The sequence below is a fragment of the Alexandromys fortis genome, unplaced genomic scaffold, assembly GCF_014885135.2.
Source record: "Alexandromys fortis isolate MF-2015 unplaced genomic scaffold, M_Fortis_MF-2015_v1.1 scaffold_62, whole genome shotgun sequence".
NCBI classification, from domain to species: Eukaryota; Metazoa; Chordata; class Mammalia; order Rodentia; family Cricetidae; genus Alexandromys; species Alexandromys fortis.
The window spans coordinates 666044-682594 of NW_026067942.1; the positions used below are offsets into that span (position 1 = coordinate 666044).

Sequence of the window (16551 nt, forward strand, 5' to 3'; positions counted from 1 at the left end):
GAGAGAGAGAGAGAGAGAGAGAGAGAGAGAGAGAGAGAGAGAGAGAGAGAGAGAGAGAGTGAGTGCTAGGGATGGAGCTCAGGTCCTCATGTTTGGACAGCAAGCACTTAACAGGCTGAGCCTTCTCCTTAGAATACTTCCTTTTTATTCTGCGTTGCCTCTGATTGTCGTTTGTTTTTAAGCTGTCCTTAAAAACTGAGGGATACTCAGTGCTGAAAGGGGCTGCAGCTGGCCCCTCACACAGTGAAAGTGGCTGCAGCTTGAAAACTCAAGTCGATGTAAATTTTCACTTGGTGCATAGGTTTTCAGCTCACAGATTTTTGTTGAAGATTAAGTATTAAGATTTGGAGCTACACAGGCTGAAAAACACCATAGAACAAAGGAAGATTATGTATAAGATGTTTGTGGGTAGTCTTATAGAGAAAGTTCATTCCCATGGCAAAACTCTAATGCAAAACATTCCCTTGCCATTTGAAAATAAAAGTAGTCTTCTCAATAAAGCCAGTATGGTGGTACATGTGCTTTCATAACTTTATTCTACAGAAATTTTAAATAGAGTAATAAGTTGGTTTAAACTGGAGGAAGGGGAGACCAAAGGCTAGGGGACCAGATGGTCCTACAGAAATGCTCTTAAAAACTAAAAACGTGTCTTGATCTGTAATGAATACCCAAGTCAGGCTCTACAGAACTGTTTTATACTCAGCTTCTTAAAGGGGAAAGATCAAAATTTATAAGTAAATTACTGGTTTTATTTTATCTTTTTTTTCCCCAGCAAAATGGAAGCATGGTGATAAAGGGAAGGAAGAAATGCAGTTTGCTGTTGGTTGGAGTGGCGCCCTGAGTGTGGAAGAAGGGTAGGTACTATCTGTCAGTCTGTGTGTGAGATGTACAAAATGGGTGTGTTTGTAAATGCATCTGTTTCATTGCTTACAAGTTTTGTATGTATGTGTGTTTGTGTGTGTGTGTCCTTCCCAACTTTACTGATTGTAGAGAACTATTTGGTTAGTTTTTGTTATTTGTTTTATTGCTCTTACAATTTTTTATAAACCCTAATCTGAATAAAATTTAAAATAAAATTAAAGACTTATTTATTTAACTTTATGTGTATGAATATTTTGCCTGCATGTGGGCATATGCACCAAGAATGTGCCTGGTACCCACAGAAGTCAAATGAGGGTGTCAGATCTGAACCCGATCTTCTGCGAGAGCAGTTCTTGTTCTTAGCTGCTGAACCATCTCTACAGCCTGTGAAGAATGTGAGGAAGTTTCAGAAAGCATCTCATAAAATTCCTTTGCACTGGTCTTCCCCTTTGTTCTCCAGTACTAGCTTTGTTTATCTACAGAAAGTAAGGTCAGTCGTTATCCTCTGGGCTTTGTCCTCTCTTGCTTCCTATTGCTATGATAAACACCATGATCCAAACAAGGCGCAAAGAATTTATTTGCCTTACAGCTGATAATCCATCATTAAATTCCAGGCTGGGGGCTTAAGGCAGGAACTGAAGCAAAGGCCACTGACTAATGATACTTACTGGCTTGCTCAGCCTCTTTTCTTACACACCCCAGGATCACCTCCCCAAGATGGCACTGCCTACAGTGGGCTGGATCCCATATCAATCTTTAATCAAGAAAATGCCCCCACAGACCTGTCTACAGGCAATCTGGGGAGGCATTTTATCAACTGAGGGTTCCCTTTCCCAGATGACTCCCAATTGTGTCAGGCTGACAAAAACCAGCCGTCACAGGCTCATACTTAGAAGTAGAGGTATTACTTTAATTCTTAAACTCTAGAATGCAAGTTATTTACCTAGTAAGTAGAACCATGATTCCCTAGAGTGATTATAAGGTGGACATGATAGCCTGGAAGCTTGAGCTAAATGTTATTCCGTGTCAAAGCTGTGATCAGAATGAATAAGAATCTTGTGGAAGGCCAGTCAAATGGGAAATGCCCACCCATGCCCGTGCATTGTAGATCTTCAGTGAGATGCTTTCTACTGTCACCAGCATGACAGAGTCGCCGTTCTCATGGACTCTAAGGCACGTCATTTCTGTCAGAAATGCAAAGCAGATAGATATACCACCTGAGCAACAACAAGGGAAGATGGACTGCTTCCTGGTTGCTGAACATGGTCTGTGGAGCTGCCTTGAACAGCTTTTTTTGGTTTGATGGTTTAAGCAAAGCCAGTCAGTAGATGTTTAGATTTCAAGTCTTTTTCTCTGAGCCCCTACCAATATCTCAAGTTCACATGTCAGGGAAAAGAAATCACTTTTGAGAAACAACCTTCATATGTGCTTAGAAATAGGTCATAGGGGGCTGGAGAGGCAGCGTAGTAAGACCACTTGTTGCTCTGCAAAGGCTTCAGGTTCAGCTACTCTAATTCCAGAGGATATGATACCGTCTTCCAAAACCTCAGGCACCGGGCACACACATGATACACAGAATACATGTAGTTAAAACACCCATTTACAAAAAATAAACATCTTTTAAAAAAGAAATAGCTTATTAGGATCAGTGACTTTCAAATGTAAAAGAAGAGCCCAACTGGGCAAAATATCTCAAGTTCCTAATATCAAACACCCACAGAAATCCAGTAGCCAGTTCCTTCTGCCCTGCACCCACTTCAAACGAAGGAGGCAGGCAGGGTGTCTCTGAACTGCAGAAGACAGGGATGCTGGGAAATGGCTGCCTGGCAACCTTTGAGAATTTCTAGGTTTTCTGTGCAGTGATTTATATAAAGTTTTTCCTTGTTTCATGTCAATACCAAGTGGAAAAGCACTGCTTTTTGTTGTTACATGTTATGTGTGTGGATTTTATTGTTTTCAGTTACGTGTTAAATAAAACTGCTCCACAGGATATCATCTTCCATCTATTGTCTTTCAATATTAATTTATAGAGAAGAAACAATTCTGACATGGTGGTGTGCACCTTTAATCCCTAGCACTCAGAAGGTAAAAATAGGGGAGTCTCTCTTGAGTTCCAGGCCAGTCAGGGCTGCATAGGGAGACTGTCTCTCTCTCTCTCTCTCTCTCTCTCTCTCTCTCTCTCTCTCTCTCTCACACACACACACACACTCACTTTATTGCTAAGCACAATGTCTGAGCTCATGATTTTCTTTTGTTTCTGCCTGTAGGGAGTGTGTGACCAGTGCTCTTTGCATCCCACTGGCAAGCCAGAAGAGGTAAGGATGAGTACAGGCTGTGTCCCTTCTGCTTTGATAGCCAAGACATTACAATCATCAATTTTATTCGTGACAGGAGTTCCACTGGGCGTCCTGACTGGACCTGCATTGTGGTGGGGTTCACGTCTGGTTATGTGCGGTTCTACACTGAGGTGAGTTGGGTTTCCAGCAGTAGAGAGAGCTAGCTGACCGCAGTGCTGTGCATCCCATTGTGCCACCGGTGACTTCGTTACCAAGGCTGCAGCCGGGAATCTAAGAGGGTAGTCTTACTATGAATGCTGGAAGTAGTAACTGATAATTTAGCAGCGGTTCTCCTTTAACACAGTTCCTCATGTTGCGGTGACCCCCAACCATAAAATTATTTCGTTGCTACTTCCTAACTGTAATTTTTCTGCTATTAGGAATTGTGATGTAAATGTCTGTTTTCCAATGGTCTTTGGGGGTTGTGACCCATAGGTTGAGAACCACTGCTTTATGGAGTGAAAGAAGGACAGGTGAGGAGCTGTCTGTAAAAGAAAGAGATGCTGTCCACTTGCAAAAAAGAGGACCGGTGTCCTTGGGATGCTATTGGGAAATGGACTGTTTGCCTTCTCCCCGTTCAGTGACACTGGAGAAAACCAGCAGGGCCCTTTTCTGTGCTTGCTTCTAGAGTGGTGTGCTTTTGCTTGCACAACTTTTGAATGAGGACAGAGTGCTTCAGCTTAAGTGCAGGACCTATGAAATCCCCCGACACCCTGGAGTGACCGAGCAGGTAATGTAAAGATTATGTTCACAGTGACAGTGGCAGGGCTGGAGGGAGCACTCAGCAGTTAAGAGCACTGGATGCTCTTGCAGGGTTTCCAGATTCAGTTCCCAGAATGCACATGGTGGCTCAAAACCACCTGTAACGTCCAGGGGACCTGACACACTCTCTCTATAGGCACTGGGCATATATGATACACAGACATACATGCAGACAGAACAACTATACATGTAAAAATCAATTAGAAAAAAGTAACGGTGACATTGTTTTGAAGCAATTTTGTTTGCTGTTTTGCCTGGAAATTGAGAGATTTGTCTTATGATAGCACAGTTAGCTGAGCTGGCATAGTCTAGAAATGTAATTTGTAACTAAATAGAATACCAGTCTTTGTATTTTATAAACAAAATTTTGTGTTAAAATGACTGTCTTAGTGTTTTATTGCTATGAAAAGACTCCATGACCACGGCAAGTTTTCTAAAAGGAAAACATTGAATTGGGGCTGCCTTACAGCTTCAGAGGTTTAGTCTACTGTTGTCACGGTGGGAAGCATGGAGGCATGCAGGCAGACATAGTGCTGGAGAAGGAGCTGAGAGTTCTACATCTGCAGACAACAGGAAGAGAGAGAGACATTTGGCTTGCCTTGAGCATTTGAAACCCTAAATCCCATGTGACACTTCCTCAAACAAGGCCACACCTCTTAATAGTACCTCTCCTTGGTGACAGGCATTCAGATCTATTGGGGCCAAACACTACAGTGACTAACTTAAGGTGGAAATATATTAATGAAACTTTATATCTTTTAAATTTTAATTCAAATGTCAAAATTACCTATTGTAAAAAAAGGTGCTTGTCTCACAGTAAAACAGTAACCACAGCGCTATGGAACCAGCATGCTTTTATTCCATTTATAATATACAGAGTTGAAACTTTATAACAAATCTTAGTTTTTGCGCCACTTAGTTCCAGAAGATTCCATGTTAAACAAACATATACTGAATGCATACATGAATTTAAATTGTGCAGTAAGTTACAGGAGTTATAGAAAAAGCAGTCCAGTGTGAGAAGCTAGATTTTGTCTGTCATCATCTAAGAATGAATTAATCAATAACATAAACAGCTAGTCAGTCATACAATCAAGATAAACTACACCTTTAGGGAAGGGTGAGCTGACTGCCAAGAGGAGGAAATTCCTGGGGTGAGATTTGCTGTGAGCCCAGGGTAATGGGCTGCAGTTTAATTGGTTATTGGGAGAAGAAAATGATGTGGGAGGTGATGTATGCTGTGAATATGTTTTATTGCCTTTGGTTAATAAAGAAGCTGCTTTCGGCCAATGGCTTAACAGAGTAAAGCCAGGCTGGAAGAGATATATGGACAGGGTAGGCAGAGTCAGAGAGAAGCCATGTAGCCCCGCTGGAGACGGAACTTTACCCAGTAAGCCACAGCCACGTGGTGATACACAGATTAATGGAGATGGGATAGTTTAGGATATAAGAGTTAGCCAGAAATACACTTAAGCTATAGGCCAAACAGTATTACAAGTAATATATTTTCTGTGTGATTATTTCGAGTCAGGGTGGCCGGGAAATGAACAGCAGCCCTTCCCTACAAGAAAGGGTTCTATTTCCAGGAGTCAGGAGAAAAGTGAGGGAAGGCTCAAATGTAGAACTTTGTACGGGGTGGCAAAGAAGCCCGTAGAAAACAGAGAGAGCCTGATTGGCAAGCAGAAGAATCAAAGTTTGTCTGAAGTCAGACTTGACTTGACACAGAGGAGGGGCTAGAAGAGCTCCCAGAGAAGGAATAGGTGCATCCACGGGCCTCTGGAGCACTGGTTCTTAGACCTCAGTGTGAGAGACTGGAGTCAGGGGTGCCTGTGGGGTGTGCTTGTTGTTTGGGGGTTTGGCATTTCTTTGAATAGTTCATGTTGTCCTAGAACCCACAATCCTCCTTCCTCTGCCTTCCCAGTGCTGTGATTACAGGTGTATTTCATCATGCCCTGCTGGAAATTGGGTTTTTAAAAATTACTGAGGTAGGAGATTGTGTCAAAAAAACAAAATTAAATCATATCTATGTCCTTAATAAAATGGGAAAATTAGATTGTAATAAAGCATAATTGACAAAATGCCTGCCTAGTGTACAAGACTTAAGTCCTTAGCTCTGTATCAGTAAATAAATGGATGGATGAATAGATGAAAAATAAATAAATTGGTAGCCGTAGCATTGGTAATTAGAGGCACCACACTTAGTAGTGTGCTATAGGCCAAATGTGTGTACATTATAAGTAAATAAATAAAATGTGTTTGATAGACTCAAGCAAATATGTTTGAGTTTATTTGAGAATGAGTATTGGGACAGGCCTCTGATTTCAAGGGAGCCTTTTTAGGTTGTTGAGGTGTTTTGTTTGTTTATTTTTTGTTTCTTTTTCTTTTTTTTTTTTAAAGACTGGATTCCTCTATGTACTCTGACAGTCCTAAAACACTCTCTGTTGAGCAGGCTGGCCTTGAACTTGTCTGCCTTCCAAATGCTGGACTCAAAGGCTTGTGTCACCACGCCCTGTGTTTTGAACAGTGACTTACATCTCTATAGTGACTGTTTTTCTCGGACCTGAAACTAGATTTCTACTCTCGCCCTTATCCAGGAACCGTTTCCTACTACATGGGAAACACATATTGGAGAGGAAGTTGAAGTCTTTGGCCAGAAGGCGCCCTGAAACTAATTCTTGCTTCCTTGTGCCGCTTCCTCTGAGTGCCTTGTGTCTGCAGTTGAACCGTTCAGTCATAGCCTTGAACTGAGTGTGATCCTCACCGGTTAATTTGCTGTATCTGTTTTTCCTTATCCCCACACAGAATGAAGAACTGAGCATCCTATATCCAGCCGCCATTGTGACCATTGATGGCTTCAGTCTTTTTCAGTCCCTCCGTGCTTGTCGGAACCAGGTGGCAAAAGGTAATGTTTTGGCAAGAAGGGTCTAAATTCTGGTGGTGATAGTTCTATTTAGTGTGGCCTGCTCATATGCGTGAGGAGTCTCCTGCAGGGAGTGCTGTTTACAAGCAGGGGCTGGAGCCCCCTTGCAGCTCAGATGTGGCAGTGGCCTGTAGCAGCCTGAGAGCAGCTTGTTTTCTTCACTTAACTCAGAAACACAGCTTGGTTGGGAGAGGATTTGGGTGCAGCTAGCAAACCTCTCCCTAGATGAGACACTCTCAGACCCAGCACTAAATCCTCCCACTTCACTGAGGATAGTCGTCTGTGTGTGTTGGCACATGTCCTCACAGGGGAGAGGACCCAGCAGGTCAGCTCAGCCTCTTTATTTGAAACACTTGTCAATGAAGAGATGCCGGAGGTCTAAACTTCATGTATGAGGACTTCGTTATGAGGTGCAAACTACATGGATAGTCAAGGAGCCTCACTGTGGTGATGATGGAGCATGGGGAAGCCAGGGTCAACAGCAAGGGTGTTCCCTCAGGAGTCTCCACTTGCTGCTGACTTAATTTGTTCATTTATTCAAGACAAGGTCACTGAGCCTGGCCAGTGGGCCCAGGGACCCGCCGTCCATCCCCCTGCAGTGAGTGTAGTCAGTCACTGGCCCGTTACAGTGTAACTAGTTTCACCCAGCTGCTGGGGTTCTGGTGTTTGTGTGGAATACTGATGGAGCCGTCTTGCCAGCCCCCTGAGAACAGGTCCTTAGGATATGTTTGCTGCTTAACAAAGACAAAGAACTATTTCCAAGCTAACTTTACATAAGGTGCAAAACAGGCAGTTTCTTCTGAGGGGAAATTAGCCTTTGTATACCTTTACTATACCTCAGTGGACAGATTGTCTCAGCAGTCTGTGATTTTGTGATTCTTTTTAGAAGTACATCAGGTTACTTTGAATTTTTATACCTATTTTCATTATCTTTTAAATTGTTTAAATTTAGCCCATTATAGCATCATTATTTTGAGATTGGTGAAGCAATCACCATTATTGGCAGGCCAAGGTGAGAAGATCTCAAATTCAGAATGAACTGTGGTATGTGAGTCTTTGCTTAAAAACATAGTCACCATTAATATATTTACCAAAAGAGAATGACAGTATTTTGTAGGTAACAATTTAATTTTAAAAACTAACAAAAGACAAGTGTGTTACTGGTATTGTCAGCCTTTTTTTTTTTAAATTTTAACCACAATCCCTATTTATTTGTTGTGAATAAGACCATGATAAAGTCTGTCCTATTAGCCAGGGAGTAGAGGTCAGATGGCATCAATAGGTGCCCCAAGCCTCTCTCGGCACCCAGGTTCACAGAACAGGCTGAGAGCCAGGACTCGGGCAGTGTTAGAGGCATTGAGCTCTTTCTCCTGTTGGGCAGCTGAAGGACTGCAGGCTTAGGCAGAGACACTGCTCCCTCAGGACCGGGGTCAGCAGGGTCTTTAGCAGTTGCATTTTTATGTCTGTTGCCATGGCAGGAATAAATCTCATTTTATGCACTTTTCATTACTGTACTTTCTTATTAGTGGACATTTTAGAACAGTAAATTATATATTAGATTTTTTTGATAAAACATCATTTTATGCATTAAAATCTCATTTTTATTTTTGATAGCTGCAGCATCAGGCAATGAGAACATACAACCACCACCGTTAGCTTATAAGAAATGGGGTCTACAAGATATTGACACTATTATTGATCATGCTAGTATTGGTAAGTATCGCTAGTTCTATTTTTATTCTTTTTTTTTTTAAAGATTTTATTTATTTATTGTGTATACAGTATTCTGCCTACATTCATGCCTGCAGGCCAGAAGAGAGGACACCAGACCTCTTTACAGATGGTTGTGAGCCACCATGTGGTTGCTGGGAATTGAACTCAGGACCTTTGGAAGAGCAGGCAATGCTCTTAACCACTGAGCCATCTCCCCAGCCCTCTATTTTTATTCTTATACTTTTTTATTGACGCGTCTAATTTATTAGAATTGACATTTTATTCCTATGTGAGTGAAAAAAAATCCATTGCCTTTAGTGAGACACTGGGAAGTTTTTCAGCTAGGTTTATATCTTTAAGATAAAGTAGCAGGATTTTTTGATTTTTGTTTTAGTTTGTTTTTCTAAGACAGGGTTTCTTTGTATAGCTCTGGCTATTCTGGAACTAGCTCTTGTACTCAGAGAGATCCATCTGCCTCTGCCTCCTGAGTGCTAGGATTAAAGGCGTGCACTGCCACCACCCGGCTAAAATAGCAGTTTTAGTAAAGACTTAATTACACCCTCAGCATTAATATTGCAGTTGTCAAGTAGTCACTCACTATTTTGATGTACTTATCTACTGACACTCTGATTCTTGTAATGATCTTATATTGGACCAGCAGAACATACATAAAGCAGATTTCTTCCCATGACAGTATTTGGGGGCTTATTGTGTTAGTTTTCAGGAATATAGAGATCAAAGACTGGATAGGCTGGTGCATACCTGTCATCTCAGGACTCCAGGCAGGGTTGGGAGTTTGAGGCCAGACTGCGTTATATGAGACTCATAGATAGACAGACAGACAGACAAATATAATACAACATACATACATATGAAAGAAAGGAAGAAAAACTAAAACAAAGCAGAAATAAAGAGATGAAAAGCCATGACTGTCTAGAAGCACAAGGCTAATTAAAGGATACATATCGGGAGGCAGAGGCAGGCGGATCTCTGTGAGTTCGAGACCAGCCTGGTGTACAGAGCTAGATCCAGGACAGGCTCCAAAGCCACAGAGAAACCCTGTCTCGAAAAACCAGAAAAAAAAAAAGAGTAGACAGCTGTAGTAGGAATGAAGGAGAAAGAGAAAGCTCTAGAATTGAACATCTTGACTTAATCTGAGAGTAAAAGAACAAAGCCTCTAGCCAACACACGTGTTGGTCTGTGGTGAGTTGCGGAACATGGTGGAGAAACAGTGAGTGCCAACCAAGCTGGTAGAGTTAAGGGCAGAGAGCCCTCCTCAAACTTAGAGATAGTGACTAGAATCGGCACCTGAGGAGCAGGATGACTTTTTCTCAAGGGTCACAGCCAGCTTTCAGGGAAAGAGCCCTGGAAAAGATGTCCCATTTTCATTCTCCTCTCCCTGGTCTCCTCATGGGATTCGCATTGTCTGAATTCAGTCAGAAGTCAGCAGGAACTGTTGAAAGTCTGGTCTAGGAAGGGCAGGAGCTGTGTGGAGGGCTGACAGAAGCCTGCACATAGACCTGCTGACTCTGTCTACACAGTCCTGTGTGGAATACTCTAACAGATGCCTTATTGATAAACAGTTTTGTGTGTCTTCAATTTTTCACTAAGAGAAATAAAATTTCTAACTAACATAAAATTCCCAAAGTGTTGAGTTCAGCCCAGGGTCTCCTCCCTGCTCTGGTAATTAAACTTTGGAACATTGAAGCTGGCTGGGGAAAATGATTGGATAGAAAACACTGTTCTATTCATTTACTCCCCAGCCTACAAATAAAAAAACAAAAGGTACAATAAGCTTATATTATGTACATCTTTATGTAAAATCTTAACTCGTTCAGTAAATAAATACCTAGGATTCCCTAGGTAGCAGTCTTGACCTTGCCCCAAGAAAGCTTGCGTTCTGGGATAGAGATAAACACAACTAAATGACTAACTGTAGTGCTTTAAAACACTGGTCGGCTTTGTGGAAGGACTCAGTAGGGGGTTATACTCTAGAGTAGTGGTTCTCCACCTGTGGGTCGTGACCCACTTCACAGGGGTTGCATATCAAATAGCTTGTGTAGCAGATATTTACATTTTGATTCATAACAGTGTCAAAATTACAGTTATGAAGTAGCAATGAAATAATTTTATGGTTGGGGTCACCATAGCAGAAGGACCTGTGTTAAAGGGTTTCAGTGTTAGGAAAGCTGAGAGTCACGGCTGTAGAGTAAAGGACGCACATAGACAGACTGCTAAGACAGGTCTCTCCAGAGAGCACAGCTGGGCTGAGACAGGAAGGGGGAGAAGGAGCAGCTGCAGGAAAGGAAATTTGTAGTCAGAGCATTCTTACAGAGGGCACAGTACCAATATAGTTCTGAGGACCCCAAAGACCTGAAAGGTTTTGAGAAGCAAGGGAGGTCAGCATGGCTTGATAGTTGGAGTGAGTGTGATAAAGGAAGTCAGGATGGAGATGTGCAGAGGACAGAGCTGGAAATAAGGAAGCTGAATCTTACTCTCAAATTTTGGACTCTGTAGAGAGGCCCTTTCTCAAATAAAAACAAAAAGTAACCCTTGAGTGCTATTTAGAGACAGCTGTGGAGGAGGGAGCAAAGCCATGGGAGTACTTTTGGTAATGCCGGCCTGTGAGACTCGTGGACCTAGAGCAGAAGCAGTAATATTAAGTGCGTTGTACAGTTGCCCAGGTATGAGTTTGAGGAGTGAGAGAAGAGGACCCACCCAAGGAGCCACCCTGCCCACCCTCCTAAGTGATAGGATCACAGGTGAAGTCTTTACTGTGTAGTGTGAGCCGCTGGGTGGAGGAGCAGGTTGTTCACTGACAGGAGAGTGAGGAAGATAAGTAAGGAGGGAAAGTCAAGAGTCACGTTTTTGCATGTTGACTTCCGGTAAAAGCACATTCTAGGAGAGCATGAAGCAGACAGGTAGGAGTGTGATCTGGGGTCAGAGGCAGCTGCGACTGCAGGTACAAATGGTTTGGGGATACTGTGAAACACCAGCATTGGAGACAGCATGGCCCACTGAATTTGGCAGCTTGGAGCTCTCCATTGACTTGAGCAGTTGTGGGGGAGAGGGAAGAACAGAAGTCAGACTGGGGTGGGTTTGTTTCACAGTAAATGTGTCCAATTCCTATTGTCAAAAGTAACAAAAAATAACAAGAAATAAAATTACAGCATCTCCACTCTCCTCTCCAGTGCTGACCAGTTCTTTAAGCTCCTTTTCTGAACACTTTCACAGATGGCTAGACTTGACCCTCCAGTGTTAAATTCTTTATTTCTTCCTCACACTTGCTACTCTTTTTTTTAAAAAAATATTTATTTATTTGTTATGTATACAATATTCTATATTCTGTGTGTATGCCTGCAGGCCAGAACAGGGCACCAGACCTTATTACAGATGGTTGTGAGCTACCATGTGGTTGCTGGGAATTGAACTCAGGACCTTTGGAAGAACAGGCAATGCTCTTAACCACTGAGCCATCTCTCCAGCCCCACACTTACTACTCTTTTCTCACTGTTCTTCCATCCACCTCCCCTCTTCCTCAGTCCCTCCCAGTTGCTCAGTGCCCATTACTTGCCCAGGTGCTGCTTGGCCCTGTCTCTCAACCTGTCTCTCACTGTATCCAGTTTTGTCAATCTAGCTCCTCAGAGCACCCAGGGGTCTTTGCAAAACATTGAAATTGCTGCACCCTTGCTGGGAACAGTACCACCTAACCATGTGGTTTTCCCCTCACTCAGTGCAGGCCCCTGTTCACATGTCACGCTGTCAAGGAGGCCTCATAGGTACTGAGGTAGACGTGGAAGTGGTCTAGCGAGCTTGACTTCATGGGGATTTATGTGCAGAGGAAATCGAGTGTGTTTCACAGTATGGAAAGGACTTGTGTTTAAAGAAAACATGCAATGACAAGATTTACAACCCGAATGGGAAAATCTCAGTTTAGGATATAAAATTATAGTTGAAAGCTTCCTCAGCCACAAAAAGATTTACATCATTCTTAATGAAAACAATGAATATGAAATTTTAAGTGGCCTCACAGTTTTGGAAAGGATGGGAGAGGCAGAGGGTCCTCAGTGAGCTGTGTCACCTTTATGCATGAAGCACAGTTCCAGCATTTGTGACAAAAGACATCATTCATCTAGATTCAGCTGCCAGTGTACAAGTGTGTAGGGTAGAAGAACAAGTTAGTATTGTTTGTTGCAAAGGTCAGGCTAGCAACGTCTGCAGGGGACATTAGTGCCAGACAGTCTGCCGTGTTGAGCATAGGGGTAGCAAAGGATTGGGAGTTAGGGAAGTACAAGGGCAGTGGGGCTGGGATGGGACTCGTGTGTGTCCACAGCCATTTCTTTCCAGAGCAGAAACTTCAGGCACTCCGAGGTTAAGATCTACTCTGGAGGGCGTGGAGCAAGATTAGTATAAGGGCCTGTAGGAAGGGCTGTCGTGGAACGTGGATCTAAGCTGGATGATAACGGAAAGGAGCCCAAGTGTTTCTTGATAAATAAAGGAAAAAATAAGTAGGTTGAAACAGTTACTAAAATAGTAATATCATTGTAAGGGGTCTTTAAAGTAATGGAGATAAAAAAAAAAAAACAGCCATGCTTGCAATTCAGGTTGATGCTTTTAATATTTATCAGCACTTTCAAATGTGTATTTTGTAAGTTTTGAAATAAAACTAACTCAATAGCATTTAGAACAGAAGTAAAAATAATCACTCAAGTGAAGTCATTATAATATATTCCAACTGTGGTTCTTGTCTCTTTTTTCTTTTAATTATAAGGTATTATGACTCTCTCGCCTTTTGATCAGATGAAGACTGCTTCCGTTATAGGGGGGATTAATGCAACAATTAAAAACAGCCCACCTGCCATGTCTCAGTATATCACTGTGGGGTCCAGTCCCTTCACTGGCTTCTTCTATGCTCTAGAGGTACGAGTTCCATCGTGAGTACAGCTAATCTGAATTTTTTAACTTGCCTAAAAATTAGATATAGTAACATAACCTTAGAAAGATGAAGTTTAAAATTCTAAGCTTTTTATCTGAAGCTAAAATTAATCACAAGTTTCTTCTAAATTTTTTTATAATTAAATTATTGTGTATAGATGTGCGTGTGTGAGACTCAGGACAATGCTTGGAAGTTTGCTCCTCTACCTTGTAGCTGGCCGAGACGAGCTTCCAGTTCCCCCTCCCATCTCCCTGTGGAAATGTGGAGATTACAGATGTACACTGCTGCATCTGGCTTCTCTATGTGGATTCTGGGGATTGAACTCAGGTCATGAGGCTTATGCTGCACTTTACCCACTGTGCCATGTCACCAGTCCAAGGTTCTTCTAAATTATTTAGATTAACTGAAAAGCCCTTAAAATCAAGGTAAAGCATTGAGGTGTACTTCAGTTGATAGACTACTTGCTTAGCTTGCCTGAAACCTCGAGTTTGATCTCCAGCAACACATAGGAGGCGTGGTAGTGCACTTCTGTAATTCAGAGGTAGAAGATCAGAAATTCAACGTCATCCTCTGCTACATAGCAAGTTTGAAGCTAGCCTGGGCTACATGAGACCTTGCTCTCAGCTCCCCACTATCTGCGTGCGTGCATGCATGCATGTGTGTGTATGTGTGTGTGAGAAACAAAAATCTGAGGTAAAACCAATAATTTTTTGTCTTGGTAGTCCTAAGTTTTTTGCTGGCTACATTTTGTTTAAATATTGGTGGAGCTGCAGATTGTTAATTATGTCCACCCACCAGGGATTAGGATAAATGAAGAACTGTGAGACAGCACACTCCCGTTAGAGTTGATATAAGCTTTGAAAATTGGTTCTTAAAATAGAGAGAAGTTCATTGTTACATTTGGCAGCACTTGTCACTTAAAAAGTAGCCTTCTCTGGGTGGGCTGATCTATCTTTTTACTTTTATACAAATATATATATTTACTTTTTTTAAAAAAGAAAGGAAGGGGGAAAGCTAATTGTGTGTGCGTTGTCTTATTGGCCTCTTTCCTTTTCATTAAGCACAGTTTAAAGGGAGAAACCCTAAAGGTTGGTTCTAGGCCAGCAGCAGCGGACACAACAGGAAGCCCTTGCTTCAGGCAGTGTGTTAGTTTGCATTGCTGAGGCCAAAATACTTGTGGAGCACCTTGGGCCACTAGTGGATTTACCTATAAATCCTGGCCTTGCTCAGTCTTGTTGCTGAGGAGCTGCTGCCACAGAGACTTTGCAACTTGCATTTTTCTGTAAGGCTCCTTGAGAAGTCAGGCTCCCTCTCAGTTTTCTCCGCATGCCTGTCTTGCAGGGAAGCACTCAGCCGCTGTTGTCTCACGTCGCGCTCGCAGTTGCAAGTAAACTGACTTCTGCTCTCTTTAGTGCTGCCAGGTAATGAAGCTGCATCTTAACTGCTCTGATGTGGGTCTGCCTTGGTTGTGCCTAGACTTTGGACTAGTGTCTACTAGTTTATTTGATTTATTTGTCTCCCCTCTAGTGGTTGGCTTGGTTGGAAAAGCAAGCATGAAGAAGAGACAGTCCAGAAGCAGAAGCCCAAGATGGAGCCAGCTACTCCCTTAGCTGTGAGGCAAGTTGGCCAGTTCTCTCCTCCACTGCCTCAAGCAGCTCTTGGGGCTATAGTTGATTTCCTGATTCCCTGACTCAGCGGTCTTCTGAGAATTACTCCTCATGGGTAATTCTTTTTCAACCAGAACATGAGTTCCTTGGAGAGGCTAACACTTCCTTGTTTACTCTAGAACAGAGCAGGGCATCTCTGACTAGTGGATGTCTTGTTGTTACTTTCTTTTTGGGAAGAGAGGACTTGATTTTGGCTTTTTAATTGTTGCTTATTACCTAACATAAAATACCACTATAAAAATAATACTCAAGCTCCTCTTTTTAAAGATGTTCTTGGGGGCTGGAGAGATGGCTCAGAAGTTAAGAGCATTGTCTGCTCTTCCAAAGGTTCTGAGTTCAATTCCCAGCAACCACATGGTGGCTCACAACCATCTGTAATGAGATCTGGTGCCCTCTTCTGGACTGTAGACATACACACAGACAGAATATTGTATACATAATAAATAAATAAATAAATAAATAAATAAATAAATAAATATTAAAAAAAAAAGATGTTCTTCACCTGGAGAAAGCTGACTAGTTAGCTGTTAGTAAAATCAATTTTTTGAGGTTTGTAGGTTTGCATCATTACTCTGTAAACAAAGAGGTTATAAAGTCGCATTTCTTCTTGATAGGCTTGGTCTACAGAGTGAGTTCCAGAACAGGTTCCAAAACTACACAGAGAAACCCTGTCTCGAAACACACACACACACACACACACAAAGATATAGATATAGTTTATTTTATTTGTGAATTTTGTTATTTTGCATTTCTAACTTTGAGTGTGATTTTAGGTTTCATTTTTTTTTTTATTTTTTTTTATTTTTTAATGACAGATTTGGACTTCCGGATTCTAGACGCCATGGAGAAAGCATATGCCTGTCACCTTGTAACACCCTGGCAGCAGTCACAGATGATTTTGGCAGAGTTATCTTGTTGGACGTTGCTCGAGGAATTGCAATACGGATGTGGAAAGGTACTTCCCTACAAAAGTGGAGGAAAAGTTGCCTCAATCTTACCCCAATAGTTGAGAAACTTTATCTCCTTCACCTTGGTTAGTAACAGTATTTAGGACTCTGGTTTTTCTTTTTAATGTCAAGTCAGGTCAACAACACTTGGCCGACACTTAATTGGAACATCATCAATTAAAGCAGTGACTTTTGTCTGGTTAGTTTGGGTTTGTTGTTGTTTGTGGTGCTAGGTTTTGGACCCAGGACCCTGCATATGCTCCCACTGAACTATACCTCCAATTCATCATAGGCACTTTTAACTATGGTTGGTTCTTTTATTTTTACTCTTTGGGAGTCTGCCCTCCACCTCACAAATAAATACAGAGACTTATTCTTGCTTATGAATGCAGGGCCTTAGCTTGGCTTG

At 42.1% G+C, this 16551-nt stretch overlaps 1 protein-coding gene and 1 non-coding gene across 3 annotated transcripts in view; both read left to right on the plus strand.

Moving 5' to 3' along the window:
- Rab3gap2 (RAB3 GTPase activating non-catalytic protein subunit 2) overlaps positions 1 to 16551 on the plus strand; it is a 79960-nt gene that overhangs the window by 28723 nt on the left and 34686 nt on the right. For both annotated transcript variants that reach the window (XM_050148135.1, XM_050148136.1), the window contains exons 4-13: positions 773 to 854; positions 3129 to 3176; positions 3253 to 3328; positions 3826 to 3927; positions 6762 to 6861; positions 8494 to 8592; positions 13364 to 13512; positions 14870 to 14949; positions 15056 to 15145; positions 16011 to 16150. In XM_050148135.1, the coding sequence (XP_050004092.1) occupies positions 773 to 854; positions 3129 to 3176; positions 3253 to 3328; positions 3826 to 3927; positions 6762 to 6861; positions 8494 to 8592; positions 13364 to 13512; positions 14870 to 14949; positions 15056 to 15145; positions 16011 to 16150 (966 nt within the window). The remainder of the gene's footprint in view (positions 1 to 772; positions 855 to 3128; positions 3177 to 3252; positions 3329 to 3825; positions 3928 to 6761; positions 6862 to 8493; positions 8593 to 13363; positions 13513 to 14869; positions 14950 to 15055; positions 15146 to 16010; positions 16151 to 16551) is intronic.
- Positions 10233 to 10364, plus strand: LOC126505416 (small nucleolar RNA SNORA36 family). The gene has a single exon (XR_007592899.1). It is a non-coding gene; the product is annotated as a small nucleolar RNA SNORA36 family (small nucleolar RNA).